Source organism: Lathamus discolor, chromosome 3, assembly GCF_037157495.1.
Source record: "Lathamus discolor isolate bLatDis1 chromosome 3, bLatDis1.hap1, whole genome shotgun sequence".
NCBI lineage: Eukaryota > Metazoa > Chordata > Aves > Psittaciformes > Psittacidae > Lathamus > Lathamus discolor.
Genome location: NC_088886.1, coordinates 110,487,790 through 110,508,259, shown reverse-complemented (window position 1 = coordinate 110,508,259; position 20,470 = coordinate 110,487,790). Strand labels below are relative to the sequence as shown.

General features: G+C 35.8%; 1 protein-coding gene across 9 annotated transcripts in view; it reads right to left on the bottom strand.

Annotated features, from left to right (window-relative positions):
* BAZ2B (bromodomain adjacent to zinc finger domain 2B) overlaps positions 1–20,470 on the bottom strand; it is a 136,397-nt gene that overhangs the window by 28,647 nt on the left and 87,280 nt on the right. For 5 of the 9 annotated variants that reach the window (XM_065671152.1, XM_065671153.1, XM_065671155.1 and 2 more), the window contains 15 exons: positions 19,818–20,024; positions 18,684–19,082; positions 15,762–16,371; positions 14,230–14,526; positions 12,542–12,602; positions 11,889–11,997; positions 11,526–11,627; positions 5,342–5,552; positions 4,325–4,417; positions 4,141–4,202; positions 3,383–3,448; positions 2,605–2,670; positions 1,859–1,903; positions 1,583–1,615; positions 330–395 (listed from right to left, as the gene is read on the bottom strand). In XM_065671152.1, the coding sequence (XP_065527224.1) occupies positions 330–395; positions 1,583–1,615; positions 1,859–1,903; positions 2,605–2,670; positions 3,383–3,448; positions 4,141–4,202; positions 4,325–4,417; positions 5,342–5,552; positions 11,526–11,627; positions 11,889–11,997; positions 12,542–12,602; positions 14,230–14,526; positions 15,762–16,371; positions 18,684–19,082; positions 19,818–20,024 (2,427 nt within the window). The remainder of the gene's footprint in view (positions 1–329; positions 396–1,582; positions 1,616–1,858; positions 1,904–2,604; positions 2,671–3,382; positions 3,449–4,140; positions 4,203–4,324; positions 4,418–5,341; positions 5,553–11,525; positions 11,628–11,888; positions 11,998–12,541; positions 12,603–14,229; positions 14,527–15,761; positions 16,372–18,683; positions 19,083–19,817; positions 20,025–20,470) is intronic. The other 4 variants (XM_065671160.1, XM_065671161.1, XM_065671157.1 and 1 more) reach the window with 3 other exon arrangements.

The following is a 20,470-nucleotide window of genomic DNA, read 5'->3' as shown; positions in this document are numbered from 1 at the left end:
GATAGAAGGGACCTCTTGAAATCACGCAGTTCCCATCCCCTTGTGTGTGCTGTCACATCATCCTCCTGCCATCACCCCCATCAGCAGCATCAGCAGGTCGCATCTCCACAACCTACCTGGACAATCCGTGCCATTCAACCATTATCCTCAAAGTAAAAAAGGTTTTCTTAAGTTTAAACAGAATTTAACGTATTTCAGTTTGTGTCTATTGCTTCTCATCCAGCCATTGCCACGTATAGGAACGAATTACAGGTGTGTTGAAGACACTTGCATAGACCACAGCAGACTGAAACCATGAAAAGTTGAAACTTTCAGAGATTAATACTCACTTCAGCTTTTTTACGTGCTTCCATGGCTTTCATAAGCATCATATGCTGTCTTCTCCTTTCTCGCTCCTATTGAAGCACGTAATGTTAGAAAAAAAACTAATCCACATTTTCAAATCAGTAAAAAAGCTGAGTAACAAATTTAGCATTAATAGACAAGTCACAATAAATACTAAATATAGGACAAGAATGGCCAAGTCTGTGCATGTTTTAGTTCAGGTTTAGAAAGCAAATACAGGAACAATCAAAAGCAAAAAGGTAAAGCAATGAACATGGAGACAGTGTAAAAAAGAAGCATACAGATTTACTTATGGTCAGTTGTGATGCTCCTTCATAAGCTGGCAGAACAAAAAGCATAATGGTTGGCTGGAACAGGTCAGTTACCTTACATCTGCTATTACGGAACTTGCAATTTATTTCTTCAATAGCCAATTCAGCAGAAATTTTAAACTGGTCATTTTCAAACACTGCAAATACTAATATTTTTGTAACTAGCAACAAATTAATATGATTAATTTTCTCAGCTCTAGATCAGTTTCAACCAAGCTAGTGATGGCGCATATACATATGCGACAACACTTGCATTTACTGATGGCTGTCCCTCAATAAATTATGTCAGTAACTCCAAATGCATTAAGGAGCTGTACCATAGAGCATTAAGTACGGGGATTTTGCCTGAAAAGCTGTGGAATAAATCTTGGCCCCAGTAAAGGCTAATGAAATTTTATCATATAATTCAGTGAGGCTAGGATTACATTCTAATGTTTCATTGTATACTTATTATGAATTTACCACCATCTGAAAGCTAATTTCCTCAGTACCTTACAAACTTAGGAAAGACATCATTCTGATTTCCAGAACAGGTTAATTCAAATTATATTTAAAATGTTTGGATTCATTCCCAGTGAATGGGACAAGGCTTGCAAAAATTATCCAAATGACTTCCTATTAATTTTGCATTTATTAATCCCTGATTTTATACAGTAGTCCAATTTCTATTGGGACATCAGTAACACAGATTTCTGGTTAAAAACCTCATTTATTTAGTGCCATGTTCAATTTATATACATGTTCAAGACATGTCTTTTTTTTTTCTTAACAGACAAGACAAGCAGATGTATGCAATGCACTGTGCTGTAAAGCCATGCAGCAGTATGTAATATGACAGCAGCCAGTGCTACATTTTATGCATTGCTATGACAACCATATCACAACCAAATCACAATGCGGTGTTAGATGTACAAAAATAAACATACCCATACCATATCTAGTCTATGCCTCTCCAACTCCTGGTAGAAAGAGTTGGCACAACATTATGAAACAGAAATCACAAAGTCACAAAACCACTTTATAATCCCCCAAAAGACCCCAATACCAAAGCAAAGCAACAAATCATAAGGTGAAAGAAAATTTGTGCAGGAATCAAACCCAGAAATTTAAAAAGTGCATATTTTGAAGATTCCACCCCCCCAGACAGCTTCAGTAGTAGTTCACAACTGGCATTCCGTTTGGTCAACTGAACGTATACGAACCTGGTGTTTCAGAAGAACAGCTTGTTGCCTTCGCATCTCTTTTTCCTTAAACAAAAGAACAAAAAAAATATTTAAAATATCAAAATTTACTTACCAAGTTGTATATTTCTACCACACTAAAACATGCACATCTGAACTAAAATTCATAATTCCCACCCACCCCTAAACTGACCATAGAGAAGTACACACAGTGTACATGAAAGCAAGCCTATTGAGTTGGGAGTTCCATGTTAAAATATCCCAGGAATGCCAAAGCAGTAAAAGAAGTACATATCTATACACTGTATTTTCCAACATTTGTAAGAGTTCTGTAGTCTTATATGCATACGGCCTAGAAAAGACTATGCTTGTTAAGAAGCAACAAAGTTTTTTAATATGGCATGCTTAAAAGAATACTGTGAATAATTTTACTGCATAAGGACTATAACTTACGCAAACCAAGTGTCATGAAAGCAAAACTCATCATAATGGCACATAAAAAATTACTGTTTCCCGACATACTGTCTGTATGTATGAATGTACGTATGTCACATGCACAAACTTCTCTTCATGCATGAGTCATATTTCTACTATCATATGTACATTATCATATTTCTAATGATTTCTATTATCATACGTTATTCATATGCTGTTTCGATTTATGTTTCATTATCTATTAATCATATTCCAAATTTACCGCTTTTATTCATGAATGTGTATTATGTACAGTAACACAGTTCTTGTATTTAGAGCTCTTCTAAACTAACCTTTATTCGTTTTTCGGCCTCCAATAATTTGGCATTTGCTGCTTCTTCCTTCTTTTTCTTTTTTGCCTGTGCATGCAAAACAGGTCACACAACAGCACCATCACAACTTGAAAATAATCTGACTAGAAATACAGTTATGTGCCTTTAAAAGTTCAAAACATCATTACATATCATGTACATTGGAACAGGTTTTTTCCTCAAAGCAGCTTTCATAAAATTTAAAAATGAAGACAGAATTTCAAGTTCCACTCAAAAATAACTTCAACCGGCTGTCAACTAAGTATACACAGAAACAGGATAAATCACAAAAAGATCACCATTAATCTTTCCATGAATGGAGACTTGAAAATTAGCAATCTATCTTTGCTAATATGTTAGCAAACTAGAATAGTATACCAGTACATTCTAGCATATATATAAACATAGTATTTTAAACCCACTGCACTTCAGACAGACCAGCGCGTGCTACTACTTTAATAACCTATTACTGCAAACTTGTTTTCCAACACAGGAATAGCTATGTTATTAATTTTAGCAAATACAAGACTACCTGTGTAGAAAGTTGGGAATTCAAGTGAGCACTTGGAAGTTAAAAGGTCACAGTTAATATAGATTTTTTTAAGAAAAACATCTTTAAGACACAGTTTTGAACTGGCCTTTGGAAGTCCAGATTGTCGGACCTGGTATACTTAGTTACATTCCTAATTGCATGTGTGATTATTGAAATACAACATCCTTTAATAAAATGTCAACATTCTATTTGAGCCATTATTTTTACCTCTAAGATTTGTTGAGCTCGAAGTTCTTTCTCCATTCTGATTTGTTGGATTCGCTTTATTTTTTCCTATAAGAGGAAGAAAGTTATTTGTTAAAAAAAAAAACAAACAAACAAACAAAAAAAATCAGTATTGAGAAAGTAAATTTATATTTTTAAAAAATGACCAAGTTTATACATATATTTTTTATCATCAAGTCTCACACCCTACGTAGTCATTTGTTTTCACTGAATAATGTACGTTTTGCATTTTTACTAGTATTAGATGTCTGGTATATCACTGAAGGAACCAACAATTATGCACAGGTGCTCATGTTTAAGCTGTTGGAAGTATTCACTATGACAGCATTTAACCATACTTGTATGTTTAAAAGCACGTATTAATTCACTGACACACAGAGATACAATCCTTCATACACAACCTAAAACCACTCACAGTGAGCCAGAATCACCCAAGAAGCTAATTACACTATTCCACTATTTACATAAACAGACTTAACACTTTGTTTTCACAGAATCAAATAAAGGAAGACAGCACCACTGTGCTTCAGTAACAGCTTTTTAATTTCTTACTGATATTGGCAAGCAGTTACTTATGTTGGGTGGCTTAAATCAAGACGAGACAAAACTGGGATGTCCTGACACAACTATGGAGTTCAGAATTTTAAGTATATACACTGTGTGCTCTTTAAAACTAGATTTGAAACACTCACTTTGTAATTAGCATATTTAAGACCTGAGTTAGCAATCACAAAGTTTACCTGCTGCTTCATTATCTTAATCTGCTCCTTTTGCTTTCGCTTTTCTTCAGCTGCCATAATAGCTAACAAACAAAAGCAAGCAAAATTTAGTATCAGTAGAACATGACAAGAGGCAGGTAACTTTTCCTTAATACTTTTCAAAATAATCTTCTAGCATGCACAAACTTTCACAACTAATACTTACCCTGCTGTTTTTTCGCTTCTTTGGCAGCTCGAGCTTGTTCCTGCTTCTGGAGTTTTCTCAGTAGCTTTATTTGTGCTGCTTGCCTAGCTATTTCTGTTAAAAAAAAAAAACAAACCAAAAAACTAGAGTTTATAAAAACAGTGCCATCACACAATAAAGGTGCAGCTCATATTCCAGACATTTGCATGACATAAAGATATCAGGACAGAACAGCAGAAATTAACATGGATATTTGCTCCTTAGAAGAAAATACTATTTTTGGACGAAAAAAATATCTAAGTGATAGCATCAGGGCAGTAATGCTGTTTCATTCAAAATACAAAATACAAGGTAGCTACCCGGACATGTCCACAGTCAGCACATGAAAGACAAGTTAAGTCTTAAATTAAAACAAAGATCCTGAATCCTGGGCTGTAAGAATTTTTTCATACTGAATTAGATGCATTCAGAAAATCTGATACACTTATGGACTAAAGAATTGAAATTCAAAAGTCATATACCTGATGTTTATTTAAAACCAGGCCCTCATGCCTTTGATATGCAGCAGTACATGGTAACATAGAAGTTCTACTCTCAGCAATGGTACTACTTATTACAGGGATTTCATAAGAAAAACATTTTCCCTGGAACAGCTAAAACCTTCACAGAAATGCTAACTTCAGTGTTCTCAATTTTTAAGTCTATTGTTGTTTGAGTTGATACAAGGAAAAACAAAGATCTGCTAATTTTTGCCAATTTAAAAATACATCAGTGGTAACCAGATTATTGGATGTCTGCTTTTTTATATTTTACAGATCTAAATAAAGTAACTATAGAGTAAGCTCTTAATACACTTTTCCCTTTCTATCATATATACATCTACTGATCTCAAGAAAAAGAGTTCAATAAAAGGATGTGATTAATTTCCAAAATAAAATGTTGCATACTAATATGCCAGTGAAACACACTCCTCCTCTTCAGAAGAGGCATTAACTCTCTACATACTGATACCCTTTGTGAAAACAGTAACATAATTACCTTGAGCCTGAAGCTTTCTTAAAAGCTTTGCATCAGTGTTGTCTAGAAATTCAGTGCTACCAACATTTGGAGGTCGGCCTTTGCGTCGTCTCATTCTTGACTCCTCTCTAGAGTGCTGTCTGTCTGGGTTTGGTGGTCGTCCTCTACGCCCTTCCATAGCTCTGATACGGGGAATGACCTCCTCTTCCTTCAGAAGACACCACTGCACACCCTTTTAATGGACACATTTCACAAACAGGTATTATAAACATCAGTAAAAAAAAGGAAAAATAAATTTAGGATACTTGAGAACATATAAAGCAAGAGATTTTGGTTTTTTTGGTTGTTTTTTTTTTTTTTTTTTTTTCAAAATTTTATATATAAATTGTGAGAGCTGTGATGTACCATTGTGTGGTACAATCACAGTAAATGCTCTGATGATGCACCGAAGCTATATACTGAGAGCTTATCATTATGACCTTTTGTAAACTGTATTGCTATGCAAGATTTTTAAAACCACTCAGTGACGTACACAGTTACTACCTAGCAAGTATGCCACTACATTTTGGTTATTTTTGACTGAATAAAATTGCTCAACCCTTCTTAAAAGGTGAAATAAATTTTCCCTTATTATGTAAACTAAAAAATAACTACTCTGCTTTCACACAACCCACTGCTCAACGTGAATGAAAAAACGTGTCAAGCTACAAGTCACTGTCTTCCAACTGTTAGTGTTTACAGAAATTTTGACATACATAGCAAGCAACTGCAGTAGTGTGTTTTCAGACACAGAAGTGCTGTAGATCTCAACAACTGAGTTGAAAAAACACAGACTCATTTTAATCCTGAAGGTTTTTTAGTACAATTCCGTTCTCTGTCATCCACTGCAAGAAAATTAATTTCTGCACTAACCTGATGCAATTAGAAGTTTATACATTTTAAAAAACCTATCTAAACTCAAAGTTATGTTAACTATACTCTCTAACTAAACAAGCTATGCAACAATACAGTCAACTCTTTCTTCCACTGTTACTTCTTTTTTATGGAATATTGAAAATAGATACTGAAATATTTGGTTAATACAAAAGTTAGTCCTCACATGCAAATAGCTTTAATTTAACTGATAAAAAGTAGTTTATTGTGTCTATTGAGCAGAACAGGAGCGTAGTCTGCCTGATCCTGTTTAACTGAAGACAAGTACTTCAGAATTGTAACATCTCCTACCATTTTCCCAAGTGTTTTTAAAATGCAGAGGAAAAAAAAAAATACATATAGAAGCTTGGTGTCCTTCAGGACTACTTCATAATCTGCCTTAAAAAGGTTCGCAAAAGATTTTCAAAATATCTGCTAAAGCAAAAATGAAAATTAGTTAACTTATAAAACACACTCATTAAATATCTGACCAGAAAAAAATACATTTTCATTACCAAAGTTTTCACATTTATATGTACATAGATACTGAAATAACATTTTCTGTACCATAATCCACATTCGTATTTGCTTATTGTGACAATTTCTTTTAATTCTTTCTGCTCCTCCTTCATAATTACAAATGTTTCGTAAGAGTCAAAAAAAGAAACGGTGTTTTGCTATCACATGTTCAGATTCCAAGGAAGCTATCTGTATCTGCAGAGTAACCTTTTCTGAAGCCTGAATCACTCCCAGTTAAGACCATCCCAAGAGTACGCCTTGCACTTAGAGACATTCCAAAGGGCTTTGTTATTAGCATTGTTCCTAAAAATAAGTTCTTCAGAATCATGACAGTATGTGTACAATGCATCATCACTAAGGACTTTTTAATGCAAATAGTTACCTCTACCACTTCAACAGAGTGGGTGTGCACACAGAGGTGAACACTTTCAATTCACTAGGTTATGGTCTTACAACTTACCACAGGTTCAGTTTGTTGAGCAAAGTAAGCTAGATTGAATATAGTACTTATCACCTACACCAACCTTTAACTTAGGAAATCTTACCACATAAACCACAAGTGCCAGAGGTGGGAGAAATAGGATTCCCCCATAGGGAGGAATAGGGAGAGGCCACTGTATCTCTACAAGCACCTTTGAACGTGCAATGGTGATTGCTCTTGCTCTGTACTGCCATAGTTAACAATGCTAATGATGACAGATTGACGGGGAAAAAATAGATCAAGAGGTCTACAAGACTGTTAATGCCACAGAGACCATGGATGTATATTATGTAGTAGAAGGTTTAATAAGCAAAAGGAGTTAGCATTTCAAGAAATGTGAAGACTGCTTAATGTCCTGTCAAAGAACATTGTGATGCAACAAGTTTCTACAAGTTTAAGAGAGGACAAAACAGAAACAGTCCAGAACAGATCCATTAAGGATTACACAAGAGTTAATTGACCATCTGTATTTTGTGCTTAGGTACCTTATAAAATGTGACCCAAAACACATTTCTATTAAAAGCACGTACAATCTGATACTCCATGGATTTTCCATATTCCTAAGAAAACAGACAGGGATTGTGTCCCAACACAGGAAAATCAGGGGCTTCCATAAAAATCTATGCTTCGCTACACAAACATTAAAGAAAATGGAACACTGTGAAATGTTAGGTTTTATTGCTGAAACTAACCAAAATAAAAACCAAATTCAATTTCTCACTTTCAGACATTTACCGTCTGTTGCAATACTGTACTGTACTCGGGACATTTCCCAAAAATGGGACCAGATAACTCATGTGAGCATAATCAAGCTCAAAGTCTGTTAATCAAACTAATGAATTAAAACCACAGGCACTTTGCAAGAAGCAGATATCCTCATTCTCATTAATTTCAGTTTAGATTTGCAACAAAAAAGCTAACAACAAAGCCTTCTGAACTGCAGAAGTCAAAACAGAGTATTTTAAATTGCAGTTTCTAGAATAGGAAGCAAATAATTATTACTACATTACGAATGCATATGACACCTGATTTTATAGTTGGCTGTTCTGTATGGTATTTCTTTTGCATCTGTAATAAACATTTGAGACTTCTAAATACTTACTCACAGAATAAGCCTTACAAGTAAAGAACAGTAAGCTTAAGAAATTGGCTTAAAAGAAGTAGACTTCACACCTTATAAAGATGCACTGTATTAGTTCTGAGCTAGCACCACGATTGCATACTCTGAGAAAGACTACCGTACATCGGAGTCACTTCACACTAAGGAGATGCAAAAAAGTACTTCAAGCACTTTCTTCCTTTCCTGTTCCTGAATTCAGCTGCCTTTCTAGGCTAGCATTCAGACTCATTGGGAAAAAACAAAACCAAGAAACAAACAAACAAACAAAAACAACAACAAAACATTATTTTCCCAGCTTTATGCAAAATCTTATTAGGAAAAAAAGTGCATGCCATGTTTACCATGACTGAATGATTACTCCCAGCGAGTTAATTCCAGGTTAAAAGATTCCTATATCTTCCCATTACTGATATTTCATCTTCAACTAAAATGGATCTGTATGGAGCTGCATTAAGTCAAGTTTTCTCTAACTACATAATGACTATGGAAAGGGAAGGTTGAGAAAGCTGGGCTTGCCTCAGCCTGGAGAAAGAAGACTCAGGGGGATCTCACCAATGCATATGAATACCTGGAGGGAGGGTACAAACAGAACAGAGCCAGGCTCTTTCCAGAGGTGCCCAGTGACAGGATGAGAGGCAGTTGGCATAAACTGAAACACAGGAGGTTCCCTCTGAAAATTAGGGAATGCTTTGTGACTGTGGCGGTGATGAAGAACAGGAACAGAAGGCCTAGGGAAGCTGTGGAGTCTTCCACCTTAGAGATTTTCAACAGCTGTCTGGACATATTCATGGGTAACTGGCTCTACGTGACCCTTCCTGAGCAGGGGGCTTGGACAACGTGACCTTCAGAGGTCCCTTCCAACCTCAAACATTCTGTGATGGATACTCTTGCTGTTGTACATTAATCAAAGCCAGCAAGACGCAATCTTAGGGCACAGCCCAGTATCAATCCACATAACAATCTTCCACCTATTACGTGGTTCAGTATTCCTATCCATATTACTCAAATTTGTAAGGATCTGTCTGCTTTCACCATCGCCCCAAATCACATTCACACTAATCTTTGCAAACCACAGCAGGTTAAAGCCTCCAGGTCAGGTCACTGAATTTCCACATTTGCTAAAGTTCAAACATTCCCCTAACCCTAATATTTCATGGCCCACTTGTGCCAGATATGCTGCTTCTTTAAAGCCGTTAATCACTGCTTTGAATAAACCTATATCTGGTTGCTTTATTTAAGCACAAGCACTTTTTTACAGGCACGATCAGAAGTGGGTAATCCACACATTTTTAGCTTGCTATGGGTATGTTCTTCACTATAACTGATTTAACCCTTAAATAGTTTTCTTTGCATCTCGTTCCACCTTTGAGCTTTGTGAAACTTACCCAGTCAATCAGGATGCATGCTGCATATCCCAAAAGATGACATAAATACATAACAAAGAAAGGGAACAGTAACCATGAAAGGCTATATGCAATAAATGAAATTACAACAAAACCAAATAAAACTCCTGGAATTATCTCCAGACATGCATGAAGATATTATTATCCCATATTGTTTTGCAGCTGGACAATTCAAGCACTTTCACTAAAAAGGGTGCAAATTCTTTTCATGAAGTATCAGTACCACATCCTGTGTTACTAAGTGTGTACTATCAGCCTGAGTGTAGTTCAACCGTTTACATTACAATATCCTCATTCGAAACCTCATACATATCATTTTAGCACATCTGAAACAGCTACCCTCAGGCTTTTTTTCTTTTAAAACAAATAAACAGAAAAAAACAAGAACAAAACAAAAAAACCCACCAACTTTTCCTTTGTCTAACCAAGTCTCAATGGAACCTACCACAAACCGGACACGTAGAAACTCTAGTGAGCTGTACAGCAACTTAATATTCATCTTGCCTACCCTGTGTACAGAAACCTGCCCCCACAATGCCTTTAATTTGGAAGTGTGTTAGTATTGATGGGAAAAACCTGCAAATCAGCTCATGAATACAGCTAGAGAAGGGGACAAGACTAATGAAGTAATATGGGCAACAGACACAGAAAAGGTAACAAGGTAAAAAGACAGCAGACACCCTGACATTACGTTACAGAATAAGGAATTATTAATTATCATTAAAGGAATTATTTTTATCAAGCCATTCAGGTATATAATGAAGTTCACATCACATGAACTTGTAACTTGTTGTATCATGAAGGCCAAACATGAAGAGGGTTTAGCAAGGTTTTACTCCTGGTAATCCAGGAATCATGAAACACTATCTAGGAAGTAGCTGCTTACTATGAACCCAGCTTTCAAATTTATACTATGCAAACATTATGTATTTCTACAGAGCATCACAAGGACATAAGGCTTAACTAGAGCCAGAATTCAAGCTTGCTGAGAGAATGATGTCTGCCCACATTCCTGTAGTGACATACTCAAAATACTCGTATTTTAAAGAAGCAAATATATTCACTGACAGAAGTACAACAACTTTCATGCACATCCTGAAGTAACAGCAACGTGACCAAAACACAGTAACACAGCATGGCAAAAACTCTGTACTCATTTCCTTAAAATTCTTATTTTATTTATCCTTGTGTGGTTTAGCTACACAAAGTGTAACAGTTCTACCGATGTAAAGAGTAACTGCCATAACCCAGCATTTTACTTCCTGTAAAAATATGCTTCAGGAAGCTCAGATGATACTAGCGATAAAGGAAACACTTGTATTTAAACATGTATTTATATACACACACACATACTACGCACATGAATACATGGAAAGAGAATGATTTGAGGCATACACATAAATTACTATCAATATTAAGTTTATACAGTAAAGGAAGAAATAGCGTTTTAGTCAGAAAAATCTGAACACTATGAAAAAATATGTAGCTCAGAGTTCTTTCATCCCAGATAAATCGAGGCTCAGAGCTGATCATAAGGCACGCTGAACTCCTGCAACCTCCTAATAAAATCACTGAAGGGAGTGGTTTTCAACACTGCCCAGGATCAAGCTCTCGGCATCTCAATGTAACTACTATTAAGAAATACACACAATTTTTAGAAAGAATTAGCTAAAAAACAGGTAATGCTTCAGACCGTGGCAAAAATTACTTCACCTAAATGTAAGTTAATGTTCCTTGGATCAAAGACTTTACTTTTTAAAAAGTGGATACCTGCGGTCCATCTCTGGCTTCATAGAAGTCACCCACTCCTATTTTTGCACTGAAGCTGAAATTGTCCCTTGAGATATCCATTATTCCATTTCTGCTGAGATACTGAAAAAATCACATATTTTTCCACTTCAGCTTGTAAATTATTACAACCCAGCTTTGATGTACAGCTAACTGTGACTGTAATGTTTTGAATATTCTATAAAAGGGATATGCATTTATAGGAGATCAAATCAGTAACAAACTGAGATACATTACACCTCTCATCACAGGATATTTTGAAATATTGGAGGGAAAAAAAAGCATTTTTTAATTGCAAGCATGCTTAATAGCATTAGAACACAGAAGTTAAAAAAAGGAATGTACCTTTACGACTTCTGGATACTGTCTCAGCTTCTTTCCACAAGGTGCAAAATACGCTACTTCTCCTTGAAGACGACCACCGAAGTTTCTTATTCGGGTTTCTCTTTGCCAGCTACAGTAATACGAAATAGTTGCATACAACAGTACATTCGTGGGGTTTTTTTAATCAAGCAATTAATGTCAACTAAAAATTTTTACAAAGAAAGGAAAATGGCACATTATGTAAAATGTGTCAAGAATATCATACATCAAATAGACAAAAAGAGAAGTTATTATGCGGTTTGTCCAAACTGACTATATATGGATTTATTTATATCAAGCTACTTACTACATTTTAAACAGCTTAGTACTACAATTCAGGGAGTTATATGGAGTCTATACTAGCTCAGATCTAACCATCAGGATTAATTGCTGGTGGCAAAAATGCCTTAGCAACAGGTCATGTTCACAAAAGAGCAAATTTGATGCACAAAAAACCCACATGGAATATGTTTACACTTTAAAAAAATCCAGTCACTGTGAGCTGGAAATCTAAATCACTGAAACCCTTCCCTTATTAAACAGCCTCAAAAATATTTAAACTGTCATTTCTTTACCAACTGACTTTTGAAGGTATTACCTTCTTTAAAGGAATATCAAGTACATATACAACCTACCCGTATTCGAGAGGAACACGCAGCTCCCGCTCATCTGCTACTTTTCGTCTTTTTGAAATACCTGAAACAGAATTTCTTATTAACACCTAAGAGAATGTAGAAAACGAAAATAACATGTACCTAAAATATCCTTTTCATCCTTATATCCCCAAACCCAAAAGATAAATCAGCGTTTTCATTCTAGCCACTACATACCTCAGGTACCAAGAAAAGTAATGTAACTATACTCCTTCTGAAATACATTTTCCTCTGAGTTTCTTTTAACCTCTACTTCTAAAATTCTAAACAAAAAAAACCTCCTGATTATGCCATACTTAACTGCTTGCCTTGTTCGGCACTCTATTTAGATATTGCTAAAATACAGTCTCTTTAGATGTTGCCAAACTAATTCCTTGCACATCTGGTTTTCTGTATTAAATATGAGTTTCTTTAAAATCCATACAATAGGCTCAGCCTTCAAAGAGCACCGTGTACTGATTGTAGTCAACTGCCAATGCAGAGAGTTTTCAGAATTCCAGCTTTTCAAACAGATGTGTTTGGTGCTAGTCAGAAGACTGAATCAATAATATGATAGAGTCAGTGACTGCCTAGCTTCAGGCAAAATGGATACAAAACTATTTTAATTGTATTATGGTGATTCTTACTGGGAGGAAATACTACACATAAACCAAGGACACAAAGTAAAATTCTACCTCCTACCTCCATAAACAGACAAAATCTACCAGCCTTTCCAAGGCATCATAAATCAACACAGATTCCTGAGCAAAAAATTAACTATTTCAACAATTTGGATTACAATCTACTTATTTGTATGTCCCTTAAATATCAAGGTTCTAAATCAAAGTAATAAATATACAACCTAATTGTTACCATGCAAATTGAGGAGTGTTATTTCAAAAATGCATTCTTTTCTGTAGCAGTAGTAATTACTAAATATTACAAACTAGTAACCAAATGAAGGATAATAAACACTACGTAACAGCAGGCAAATGCTAAATGTACTTTTCATGAACCTTTTAAAAACAATTCCTTGTATGTAATCCATAAATTCTACCGAGATTTTTGAAAGAATAAAGTTATATTTTAACTAAATACAGTTATTAGATTTGTCAAGGAAGGGGCAGAAATAGAAGATTCAGAATGCAAACTGTAATGCATAGAAATTAAAAGTGACTAACTAGTTTACAATAAAACAGTAAATAACAAAGACTAAGTAACAAAGAGTTTTTATGTAATAAGTATCAATTCTAGCTATTTCATCCTACTTTCTCTCAAATAATTACATGAGCTACCTGGACTATGCGTAATGTTCAGGTCTTGAGTACTTGCAGTTCTGCTTACTGATTTTAATGTCTCTTGCAAAAGCCCATGAAAAGATCACAGAACAGCCCAGGCTGTTTTAGGTCCCCAGGAAGGGATCTAAAAAAGATCACCTGGCCCAACCTTTCATGGGAAAAGGAGCCTAGGTAAGATTATCTAGCACCCTGACCAACTACATCTTGAAAACCTCCAGTGACGGGGTACCAGATTCCTGGGGAGTTTGTCCCAGTGAATGCTTGTTCTTACGGCAAAAAATCTTCTTCTAATGTCTATCACTAATAACAGTGCCTAAACTACTTTTATAACTACTTTTACAATACATGCCAATTAGATGTTACACTGTACTATAACAAAAGACATTCAGATACCACAGTGTGTACTTGGTGTAAGAGAAGATGATGCTGTCCCAAGAAAAACTGCAGGCTGGGACTCAGGACATAAGGCAGCTGGTGCAGAGCTGGGGGGCTTTGCTACTTGGAGATTAAGCGGGGTAGAATGAGCTGCAAGACCAATGGAAGAGCTCTTCACAGAGGATGAAGTTTTGTTCAGTTTCAGTGGAGTTTTTTCTCCCTCAGTGTCTGTATCCGATTCATCTTGATCTTTATCATCCTCATCATCTTCATCCTCAGACCCTTCTGTATCTGACTCAGAATTACTGTCAGACTCTGTTTAAAAAAAAGTGTGGCAAAAGACACATTATGACTTGATAACTAATGGCAAATACATTTAAGTTCTAACACTTGCAAAGTCTTTTGTCTTTATTAAATAAGAAGCTTCTCTGACTGAAATTCTTTATTAATAACATCCCTTGAGTATAAATAGAAGGTTATAATTAACTAAGTAAACTTTAAAATCACTACAAATATGACAGCATAAAGTAATCCCACATGATAATGCACTGTTGTTTCGGATGGAATTTTTTTCATGAGGAGATGAGAGACAGACACTGCAGCATTTTAAGAGAGTGTTTACCCTAGAATGAGCTACAGCTAATACATCCCCTGTGAGCCAGGAAGGGCACTTCACAGGATGTGAAATCTAGCATGAAGAGGAAGCAAACAATGGAACTGTGTACAGACTGAAAGGTGTCAGAATTGGAAGTATGGCAATCTGGGCAAAGGAAGAGTTAGAGAGTAAAGGGTAAACAGGATAAGGAACTGAAGATGGACTACAGCTGAGACAAAAAGAGGATTAGTACAGGGTGTGTGGATGAGAGAGGGGAAAGAGAAAGATGAAGGTGGAGCTGGACCCAAGAAATACCAGCACACACAGAAAGAGAAGGGAGTGGCTGGGCATAAAACTGACTCTTTAAAGGCCCTGCCTTTCTGAATAGCTTAAGAGCCCTTAAAATAGTAGTATGAATGCTAGCTATGAACACTGCAGCCCTTAAAACTGTCCTGGTACTTTAATCTTGCTCATTGACTACTGTGCTCCTGAATGAAGCCTAGAAACATGCTGTTCTTGCCAGTTGACAATTTGAAGGCCTTTACTTACTTAGTCTCTCTCTGGCTGGGGAAGCACACTTGCAGATGGGCTCTGCTTGCCAAAATAATTAAATATAAACCAGTCTATTATCTCATCCTCCTCCTGGGAACCTCGCCACACAAGCAGTATACGAGCTGCAGGCGGGGTGACTGATCTGGAAGGCAGGTCTCTTGACAGCCTTTCCAGAAGCCTGTAGAGCAGTCTTACCAGGACAGCTGAAAGTAAACATGATTTTGGATATGACACAGTGGGGGAGTGGGAGATATGTACTACTTTCCATGATATCTGCAGGACACTCTGTGGGCCATGCTGCCCTAAAATTTCCTACCCTTATGATAAAATATGGTGGGAAATGCATGTTTTCAACACTCAAAAAATAAAGTTTCTGCTTTTCCTATTAAAAAGGTTAAACCACCTGATTGGCTATCATCAGAATCATCATCTTCATCATCCTCATCTTCATCTTCATCATCGTCGTCATCATCATTTGAGTCGTCAGAGTCCTTACTGCTGGGGGCATCTGAGTCTACCCCTCTGAACTGCTCCACCACCAGTTTTGCAGAGTGAAGGCGGTGTTGTGTTTTTACTGCATTTACTGCATTATTGCTGACTGTTTTATCCTTTCCTGAACCAGGTAACACAGGAGAGGTAGAGGGCACAACAGGTGTCCGGTTACAAGTTGGTTTTTTCCCACAAGCACTCAAGTTTACTGGCAAAGAAAAGGGGGCACTACTAGAAATTGCTACACTTTCATTGATCTTGGTCTGGGATTTCAGTTTCGTAGTAAGCGCAAGAGGAACCTCCTGGATGACGCTCTGAGTAACTCCATTGGGTTGGTGATTACCTAAAAGTGCATTTGTCAGGAATGGATTAGAATGGTTGTTTTCCAGGGATGTGAGTTTTTGATGAGCTGGTGAATTAGAAGTCGGTTTGGGGCTTGACAAAGCTGCGATAACCTTCTTCAGGTTCTTAGACGACTCCTGTTTCTTTAGCTGTGCTGCTGGGAATGTCTGTTTATATTGTTCCTAAAGAAAGGAGAAGACAAAGGAATAAAATGTGGTGGGTGGGTATTATTTTGCTGTTTGGGGTGTGTTTTTTTTTTGTTTGGATTCAGGCTGGTGAACTCTGTGAGTCAAACATCTGCTAAGCTATTTTTAGTAGGTCAAAAGTAGGTGCTAGCTACAACAGAAGGGTTGAGTAACTGTAAGTTTTGCTAATCTTGTGATTTTCACTATAAATCAAGTAGGAAAAGACAAACTGAACCCAAGATGAAGCTGTTCTAAATTATGTAGGAAAGCTTTTTCATTTGCTACATTGCTCTAGATTTATTTTCATAAAGATATTAAACATCTTAAAAAAAGCAATTTTTAAAAAGACTACGCATGTCTTGGTATAGCAAAAAACATCTTTTTACTCATTTCAGCATATACGTATCTCATTAATGAATGTAAAAGTAGCATTATTAATTTGTTCATACAACACAGTAATGGCTATAATACCAGCAGAAAACCAAGAGAAGGCTTTCAGCATAGAAAAATTCTATCAAAACAAAAAACATGAGGAAAAAGGCATTACTCAGAGGTACTGTGATATGCTACGCTTTCTCTTAACTCTGAAAAAGTAGTACTTGAAAGGTCTTCTAGTAAAACTTATTCAGTAGTGGCGCAGAAATCCATGTAAAGCTTACATTGTTTTTAGTTTCAGGACTCTTGCAAGGAAAAAGAAAATACATCATCTTTGATGGGGGGAAAAAAAAAATCAAATGGATAAAGACAGTAAATTTAAAATCTATTTTTAAATACTAAGTCAAATACAATAAACTTCTGAAATTACTAGTATTTAAAACTGAATATGAAATTATAAAAGCCTATAAAATATTCATAAAGTACACATCTCCAGTAAAAGTTTGAAAGAAATCAAACCACTAAACAGATGATGTATCATTAGCCAGAGACTCATAACATAAATTTCACAGCAGAAGCCGCTTCCAATGGCAAAGACTTTCATTTTCATAATTAAAACTTATTTAACCATTCCAGGTAAATTACTAGCTTATTTGAATTTTACAGAGTAACTGGGAGTCGAAAGTAAAAATCATGTTTTCCATCTGGTCTAGGAATAAAAACCTATACGATACAAATATTTTTCAATCCTCACCGAGGACTTCAAGTCAGCTGTGAATCAGAGTTCAATTTTCTCTTCACCAGTACTACTTAGTTTGAAACAAATTTTGTTTTCATAATGAACCTTACACCTTGGTAGATTTACATATATATATTTATATATGTACATATAAACCTCAACATTTCTAAAACTTTAGATTTTTATTCTCTTCCAATCCCCATTCAGATCTAACTGAATAGGAATTACAAACTACTGACCATAATCACTATTGACAAAATAAACTAAAAGAGATTTCTGTAAGGTACAGAATTGTTAAGACAGATACATGTAAACATATGGTAGATTCACAACTAGCAAAAAAGAAGATCAAATTTACTGCTGTGGTCATACTGAGTTTTAATAGCTCAATGCATGAATATCCTTCTGTCTTTAAAAAGCAAACAAACCCCAAGATTAAGTTGAATTTTTTTTTTTAAAAGGCTTTCAGCTACTTTGTTTAAAATCATGATTAAAATAGGCAATTTTAATTACTTTGACTTACAATTATCCAACTTGAAACAAAGCGAAGCCATGCTTACATACTAGATACGGAAAGTATTAAATCAGCATTTTGACTAAAACTAAAAGCAAAGGAAAAATACCCCAGTTTGCCTGTGAGTTCTTCTCTCATTTTGCTATTGATTTTAGCTGCTTATTTTCCTTAAGAGATAGATGCATGAGAAAATTCTTTGTTTTCTTTGTACCCATTACTCTCACCAGTACACTGACTGCTTTCAGCAGAACTGTAAAGTTCTGCTATGTGATAAGCATGAAACTCAAATTTGGCATTATATGACATTAAGTTGCGTATAAAATTACGTCATGTATGCATCAGGGTATGCATACAGGCACATGCACCAGTAACTTGACTTTTCTCCGAGATAAAGTGTTTCTCTGAGATGAAGTGGAATAGTTCGAGACACTTGCAACATATAGTGAAACATCTTTAAAATTAAAGCATATGTGCTGCTCTTTAAAACAAACTACCACACAGTTTCATTTACGTCATTCAGAAACCCCTATCAACTCTAAAAAAAAAAAAAAAGGCATGAAAATAAATATACATACAATTTTAAAGCATTATGTTAAAAAGAGCTTGATAGCATAATATTGCATCTTAGGCAGGCAATGCAGGTTATAAATAATAAAAAAAACCCAGTGATTTTTCACTCACCCGTTTTGATCTTACATCGCTGGTCAAAGAAATAGATTCTTCAGAGGTATTTTTATTCCCTGCTTTGAGTAGATCAGGGGAAGGAACTATGAGTTTTAAATAGGTTTCCTTTTTGGCTTGATGTACCAGAGACAAAGGTTTCACATTGGGAACCAATCCCGTAGACTGTATTACACTTGTGTGTTTGTTCACAGATTCCTCCTTTGCCTGAGAGCTTTGGAAAATAAATGGAAGCTGCTGTGACAAAACCTGAGGCTGCTTCTGCTGGGACTGGAATGATGAGTGAGTCTGGGAATCAGACACAAGAGGTATCTGCTGGTGTGGTCTTTTTTCTTGGGACTTTTCATGTGACTTTTGTCCATCGGTTTTCGTATCTGTTACGCCACTATGCATTAGCACCTGCAAAATACATATTTTTGACTGTTTACATTAGATCAGCTAAAGATCCTCAAAAAAAAAAAAAAATAGTGCATCATCAGTTCCCATGGAACAATTATACTATTCTTGGCAGAGGATGAACAATAATGATTATAAAATCAATCTTGTCATATATTTATTATTTTGAGGGTTTTTTTTGCTCCAGATAGTTTCAGCATGTCAGGACAATGCTTAATAGGAAGGAAGAAAACCCAAACCATGGTTGATTTTTTATGTATTTTTGACTGTAAACTTAACAGGATACCCAAGATTACAATCTTGTTCTTCTATTGTCAACTAGGGAAGGTAACCACTCTCCTAGGAAAAAAGCAACTGCCAAAATGATATCCATAGAAGGTTATATTTCCAATACACTATCAAGCCACAGCACTTAATTTCTTTGTATTTCCACTTTATAACGAGATGAACAGTCTATCAACAGTTAAACTTCTAGCCTATAAAGAACAAAACACACACATGCACGCACTGAAAGGAACAAAAAAAACCCAAAACAAACAAACAAACAAACAAACAAACAAAAGAACAAAAAACCACCACAAAACCCCAGAAAACCCTGAAGCAAAACCAGAAAGAGTATTCTTATCATTCATTAACATGCAGTTAAATAAGGACTCACTGGTACAAACAGGAACGCGTCAACGTTTCATTAACAACTTTCAGTGACAAGACTGTGAGCAGCAGAGCATGGTCTTATACCTTGTTCTTGTTTTTGTGATGTGCTTCATTTTCAGAATCTGATTCATCATCTTCACTCTCTTCAGCACTCTGGTCCTCCTCTTCTTCTTCATCCTCCTCTAAATCATCAGAGTCACTACTACTTATTCCTTCACTTGAGGTGTCTGAAGAGGAGCCTGAATCACTGTCACTATTGCTAGAGCTTTCCACTGCTTTTTTTCTGGGCTTCTACCAGGAAAAAGAATGCTCTGTTAATGGCTTAAGCTTAATCTGCTATATCATCTTTTTATTACGCATAATCTTTAAAACAACAAACAGAGAGACTTTGGAGTAAAGTGTTCTGCAAACCTTGAACACAACCAACTCTATCTGCAGAAAACTGACCAGAAAGAAGAGCTTCACAAGATTATGAAAATTAAAAACTGGTCACAAGTCTCTGCCATTTTTCTGACCACACACTGGTGGAACAGTTGGCATCACTACCTTTCAAAGCAACAGAACAAATTTAGGCTTAGAAAACCGGCCTAGAATTCAGGTCTAGCAAAGTACACAGAATGTACTGCTTCCAAAAAATTTAAAGCCAAAAGCTTTTTTGCAAACTACCACAGAAAGAATACCACACATTAGATTCTTGTAGAAAGAGAAGAAAGGTGCAAAAAAAACACAGGAACTCC